The sequence below is a fragment of the Microtus ochrogaster genome, unplaced genomic scaffold (genome assembly GCF_000317375.1).
Source record: "Microtus ochrogaster isolate Prairie Vole_2 unplaced genomic scaffold, MicOch1.0 UNK4, whole genome shotgun sequence".
Lineage (NCBI taxonomy): Eukaryota > Metazoa > Chordata > Mammalia > Rodentia > Cricetidae > Microtus > Microtus ochrogaster.
In genome coordinates this window covers 6,917,759-6,924,465 of record NW_004949102.1, presented here as the reverse complement: position 1 = coordinate 6,924,465, position 6,707 = coordinate 6,917,759, and the positions used below count along the sequence as shown (strand labels likewise).

Below are 6,707 nucleotides of genomic sequence, written 5' to 3'. Positions count from 1 at the left end.
GATCTCTGTGAGTTCGAGGCCAGCCTGGTCTACCAAGGGAGTTCCAGGACAGGCTCCAAAGCTACAGAGAAACCCTGTCTCGAAAAACCAAAAAAAAAACAAAAAACAAAAAAAAAAATAGCTGGCGTATTAAGGGCTAGAATGATAGGAGCAAAGGATGCTCAACATTAGCCCATTGCTCTTGGAGCCCTCAAACTTCAAAAAGTATCTCTCAAACTTCACTGTGAGGGAACCACCTGAGAACTTTGTTCAACTGCCTATGCTAACTGAGTAAGCCGAAGGCCCTTCTAGGGCTTTTGTTTGTTTGTTTGTTTTTCAAGACAGGCCCTGCTTTAGTGGTGTTTCTGACACTGAGGTCATTCTGGGAGGACTGTGTAAATTTTATCTTCATTCCCACTATATCCTCATGAACTCACAGCCATAAGAACTCAGTGGCACTTAATGTTCATTAAATGAATAAGCAAATACATATGGTTGAAATGGGAGTTTGGAGGGCAGAACCATCTTTGTTCTGAATTAGGGCATATTTAGGGTCCGTCTATCAGTAACACACATTGTGAGTTTAAAACCTACCTCAGATTCTGTAGAACAAGGATGTTGGTACCCAATTATTTCTGTTCTTGCCACCTTGCTGCTTCTACTGCACTCCAGGAATTACGGGTCTTGTGTGGAGGATTAATGAAGCCTGGTTTGCAAGCTCTGAGGAAGCCTTGCTGTAGTCTACAATCCCTGCAAACGAATTCTTTCCATTTGAAAAGGAAGTAGAGTGCAGAGAACATGCTGGTATGGGAATTTCCAGATTTGGACGCCAGTCTGAGTAATTGCCACTTCGGCCTCCTCCATATCCAAACAGCCCTTTGTAACATTGTGTGTGAGGGTGGCTCATAAAGCACATGAATGCAATCATACTGCCATTATTTACTACCATCGTTTATGTTGATGGTAACGACACTGGCAGTTGAGCGATGAAGTGTGAGGGGGGGTTGGGGGAGGGGACAGAGGGATACAGGCGGGCAGGAGAAAGAGGAACTACATCTCCCAGAACTCCCTGGAGAAATTTACCCCGCGACGACGCCCCGCCCCTTCCCCAGATCCCCGCCCCTCAGATGACGTCACAGAGGTGACATCACGGCGCCTTGAGCGAGGCTCGGGTAGAGAGGCCGACCGTGCTGGAGTCGTCGGCTTGTGGAGGAAGCAGCTGGGAGCTGGCGAGAGCGTGAGCGGGCGGGCAGGCGGACGAGCGAGCGAGCGCAGGCGGGGGGGAGCGGCGCACGGCGCGGAGCAGCGCCTGCCCGGGCCTCGGCGGAGCCTCACCGGAGGGCAGCCCGAGCGGGCGCCTGGATCCCCGCCCCCACTCGGCGGGGCAGTGCCCGGTGTTCCCCCGTGCGGGGGGCGGCGGCTGCGGCTGAGCGGACCCCACGGGACCGCGCGGGTGTTGCCACCTCGGCCGAGGAGCCGGCGCGGCCGCGGGACCCTGCGAGCTGGGCCCGGGGCCCGTGACAGACGGGCCAAGGAGGGGAGAGAGGCGGCGGCGGCGCAGGCGACGGGGAGGCAGCGGCGGCGGCGACAACATGTCATCCCCCAGTCCCGGCAAGAGGCGGATGGACACGGACGTAGTCAAGCTGTATCCTTCATGGAGGGGAATTCGGACTGCGTGTGGGGCGGGTGGGGGTGCCCAGGCGAGGGCTTCGCGGCACTCCAGGCCACTGGCCGCGCCTCCCCTCCTTCCCCGGGTGCCTACGGCGGCCCCTTAGCACCTCTCCGGAGCCGAGGGCTTTTTCAGGTCCCCTTTATCTGCAGCCCCCCGAGATGTGTGTTGCTCCTCGCTCTCCCTGCACCCCCCGGAGCCCGTGACTTTTCCTCCACGACGTTTGGATTCCTAAGACGGCCCTTTCTTGGGGGGGTGGGGTGGCTAACTAGCCACCTCCTTCGTCACCGGGAGCTCATCTTCAGGGTCTTTGCTTCCTGTTTGCTAGCATTGGATTTATGGACTCATGATAGAAATTTCCTGAGAGGGAAACCTTTCTTCTTATTCTTTTTTTTTTCTTTTCTGAGGTGTCCGGGTTCCTTCCACTCACAGTGCTGTTTAAACTGGGGTAACTCAATCGACCTTCTTTATCCCTAATTCCTTTCTATATTAGGAAGAGAGTAGTCTGCTCAGGCCCCTCTTGTAATAAAGAGCTCCGTGTGTTTTAAATCAGACACTCTTGTTAAGCCTTCTGGTCTGGAGAACGTCCCTGTTTTTCTCTCGACTGACAAAGCCTATCCCACTCTTAGTGCGTGCAGTGAGGACCCCCAGGCCCTCTTAGCTGGCAGGCCACCCTCCTCCATATTGTGGATCTGACAGCTGGGAGGAAGGAGAGAAAGGGGAGCTCCTGAACAAAATAGCCCCTGTCCTAGCCACTTGAGCATAACTCCCTCTGTGAGAGAACGGTTCTTGGGGATTGCTTGCCCTGATCTGGGCCGAGTGACATCTTTTATTTTCTATCCCCTTCCCCCAACTTTATATGTGCACCCGAGGTTGCAGTGAGAGAACTGTAACTGATAAGTCTTCCAGGCAGTGGTTTTGGTTGGAATCCAGACTGATTATTTCATGACTAGCTAGAGAAATTCGCGAAGGTTCCTGAGACAAATCGAGTATTTAAGAAATGTTTTTTATTTTTTGAGGGCCAATGGGGGGGGGGGGCGAGAAGCTGGTGTTCTAAATAGCTAATCCCTCCGGGGAAGGTGAAAGGCTGTTAAAAAGAGTCCTGTCTCCTGTTTCTCTTTCTGCCTCGCCCCCTTCCCCCACCGTTTCCCCCTGTTGCAGGATTTTGTTTATATAACTCAAGTTGTTTGGCTAGATTCTTCAGGTGAATTCCTTCTTTAATTTGTTACTGTTTTTGATTGTTTTACCCTTTCGAGCGATCCGTGGTGGTTGGCAGAAACTCAGTTATGAAATTTGCTAAAGTTTTTTATAAAGTAGTTTTTGCATAGGATTTTAATTTGGGGGATGGGAGAGGAAGTTGCCTAGGCAAGAGTTGTTTTTTTTTTTTTTATTTTTTTTCTGTCCAATCCATCTTTTCAGTAATAAGACCGTGTTTTTCTCCTTTGCCAGGGGCTAGACATTAAGAATACTGAATACTGGGTAAACTCTGAAGTTGGAGGGTTGGGGGAAAGGGTAATAGGAGGGATCAGAGCAGCCAGTAATAAAAGGAAATATGCCAGATACACCTAGGCACAAGTGAAATCAACTCTTTATGAGCCGTTTGTGGCTGATTGCTTTTTAAATCTGTGAATTACACCAGGAATGTTGGCTTTTCCTAAGACCACAGGAAAACTTGTAACTATGGCTGTGTGTACATTTTACACAAGGCAGTTTGAGGCTTTATTTTTGTTTAGAAACTAGGAAATGACATGGTGGCAGACTCAGAAGTTATTATTGACTTGAATTGAGAGTTGACTGTCACACCTAATGTGAATTTCACCCTAATATATAATTGGGATGGGGGGAAAATCCAGCTGTTTTTGATCGATGTCAGTTCCTCGAATTATGTTCATGCATAGATTTCCTAAAGATTGAGGATAAAGATTGAGACCTAGCTTGACCTGATGCCTTTGCCATACAGTGCCTTTTGTTCACGTAGTAGTTGTGGCATCTAGAATGATTACTGCGTTTAGGAGTCCGGGTGTGTGTGGGGGGTGGCGGGTGTGGGGGGTGGTGAGGGAGAGGGAAACAGACAAAGAACAGCAGGGTGTCTCTTTTCCCCTCTCCCTAAGTGGCTTATTTCATAGCTTATTTTTAGTAGAAGATGAAGAAAGGCAAAGATGCCTTGGCTTCTGTGCTTTCCCCACCTTCCCTTTGCTGACAAAAGAAAGCAGGGCTCTTTAAAATTGTCGCTCTCTGAGATAAGAGGGTAGCAGTTTTGATTTGAAAGCTAGAGGTTATCTCTGCCCCGAGTTTATTTTCTGGTTTCATGTAGTTTGGAAGTTAAAAATTTTCGAATTTCCCTTTGTGTGTTGGTGTGTGTCGTGGAGGATTTTATGGCCTCCTTTCTCAATTGAATTTCCATCAGTAGGCCCAAGTGGAGTTCACAGTTTTGGGGTAAGGTATACTTAGTGAAAAATTGAAGAGCAGATTCCCCAGCCTCCTGCTGAGATGCGTGCAATTGCTTGTCAGTTCGAGGGTTAACCACGAAGATGGTGGTAAGGAAGTGGAAGGAGGTCTAAAGGAATGTATAGCACTTCTTGTCCCTTGTCCCTGGATGATTTCTTTGGTGTGGAGGCTAATAGCCGGTTTCGTCGAAGTCTCCTGTTTCAGCCCATTTTTGGCTGTCTCTGGGCGTAATTATGCCACAAGGATTTACTGCCTGGCAGGGAACCTATATAGTAGGAAAGTAGCGGTGTGGGGGTAGGGAGGGAAGAGGACGTGTGACTAATTGGTCGCTGCTCTCCACCACCTAGCTAGCTAGATACCGTCTCTCCGGAGTCTGATTTTTCTTTTGTGACTGGTTGGTAAGAGAGCTGACTCCCAAGTTATGCAGGGAGTGAGTGTTTTGCACCAGTGCACTTAATCTGCTGGGCGATTATGCTCTGAAACTCTGACTCATTCATTGTTTCTCTTCTGAGCCTCAGCTGAGGGTTGTGCAAACCTCCACAGGAGCCGAGAAACTGATTTACATGACTTTTGGGCGCTGTGGAATCAAAGCCCTTGTCCTTAGCCTCGGTCCGGTGGAATGGTCGTGGATAGTGCAGCCATTTGCTTGCCAGAGTCAGGGAGATTGCCAGCCTTAGAGCAGCCCGGGATCACCAACCTTTGAGGTTTCCCTCGGCAACCACTGATTATTTAGATTGTCTGAGACCTGGGACTCTGGTGACCTTAAGCGTGATTTGCCCTAAAGGAATATTGGTAGAAGTTCTCCCCGGTGGAGGAACAAACAGCTCAGGTTACATGGGTTTCCTTGTTGGTGGGGGTGACTGTCTCGCCCTGTTGCACAGTCCTGATGAGCCTTTTATCTGTGAACCAGTGCCCCTGCTGAAGGCAAGAGCTGCTTGTTTTGGAAAAGCCTATGCAGGCAAAAGGCCGTAGGCACAGCTCCTTGCAGCTCATTGGCTGCTCTGTTACTACCCGGAAAAGGAGGAGGGGTGGAGCTACCAAACAGCTGATGGGAGTGTGTGACAAGAGTGTGTTTACATGCAAAAGAGGTGGGGGCTGGGGAGGCCTTGTGAGCTGCTCACAAGACCAAGTGTATTTTCCACGAGGAAAAAACCCTGTACTCTTAAGATTCAAGAAAATTAAACCAGAAAACGGGATCTTATCATAATGGGTAATTGGCTCACCCTGCTATTGCTGTAATATTTGGAAATTACAGAATACTGAGTTTTCAGAGACTGTCTTTTCCAGAAGGATTTTGGTAACAAGACAGGTTATGATGTTTTAAATAAAGGTGTGGTGGAAATGGACCTCCAAAGCTGAAAGCCTGGTGGGTTTGCAGCCCTGAGAGATTATCCAGAAATTTTCTGTAATAAGTTTGAACCCTTAAATATTTGTGCCCCCTATTTGTGTCAGGCACTGTGTGTCTGTGGAGAAATAGTGAAAAGATGAGTGTGGTGGACATAGTGTTTATGGAATTAGTTATTAAATTGTTCCTTTAAGCCAGGAAGGACAGCATGCCAGATCAGCATTGTGTGTTAGCATCTTGCTTTTTAGAATATTTTGTATTTTCAAAATTAATTTTTTTCCTTCCTTCCTTCCTTTTTCTTTTTTTTTTTTTTTTTTTTGCCAGGCATGGTGGTGTCTCACACCTTTAACTCCAATGATTGGGAGGCAAAGGCAGGTGGGTGTCTTTGAGGTCAAGGACAGTTAGGCCTTCATAAAGACTTTGTCTCAAATAACCAAACCTGGTGTTCTTTTTTATAAAATTGAAAAGTATTTCTCATATATCTCAATGCCTTTTTTTAAAAAGTAGGCATTAGAACAGAAGCAAGCATGAAATGTGAAGGCATTTACCATTGACTTTAACTTTGATGTTTTGCTGTTAATCAGCAGTTATTCTATCCCCAAGTTAGGCATTGTTACTGTTTAATTTGTGTTCAAAGTGTGGACAATCTTTTAACTAGCCCCAGTGTCCATTGGCAGCCTGTGGTTGACCTCTTTTTCCTGTGGCCTCTCAGTGAGTTGGTAAGATGAAAGTTAGAACAGTTTCATGGTCTTAAAGCTCAAAGTTAAAGATTTGGCAATTCCAAGATTTTTGAATTTGTCTTCCTTGTGTAGATTTTGGTGGCAAATAGATCATTATAATAACACTTTGGCAAAGCAGAAATTTGTGTGATTTTTGTAGTGAAGGTGTAGTGGAACAGGCCTAAAAGGTAAGTTTTTTTTTGTTTGTTTGTTTTTTGTTTTGTTTTTTTTTCCGCTAGCTTTGCAGCCTATTCTGGAACTTGCTCTGCAGACCAGGCTAGCCTCTAACTCACAGAGATCCTCCTGAGTGCTGGGATTAAAGGCATGTGCCACCACTGTCCGGCAAAGTTCAACTTTTAGAAGGAAAAAATCTTGTGTAGGTAGGTGTGATCTGTAAGAGACCTTTCTCTGTGTGCAAACATTTTTTTTTTTGTTGTTGTTTTTTTTTTGGTTTTTTCGAGACAAGGTTTCTCTGTGGCTTTGGAGCCTATCCTGGAACTAGCTCTGTAGACCAGGCTGGTCTCGAACTCACAGAGATCCGCCTGCC

General features: G+C 47.3%; 1 protein-coding gene across 2 annotated transcripts in view; it reads left to right on the top strand.

Annotated features, from left to right (window-relative positions):
- The first annotated feature begins 1,121 nt into the window (after positions 1-1,121).
- Ube2h (ubiquitin conjugating enzyme E2 H) overlaps positions 1,122-6,707 on the top strand; it is an 84,946-nt gene continuing 79,360 nt past the window's right edge. For both annotated transcript variants that reach the window (XM_026788566.1, XM_005365769.3), the window contains exon 1: positions 1,122-1,624. In XM_026788566.1, coding sequence (XP_026644367.1) covers positions 1,572-1,624 — 53 coding nt within the window. In that variant the 5' untranslated portion in view covers positions 1,122-1,571. The remainder of the gene's footprint in view (positions 1,625-6,707) is intronic.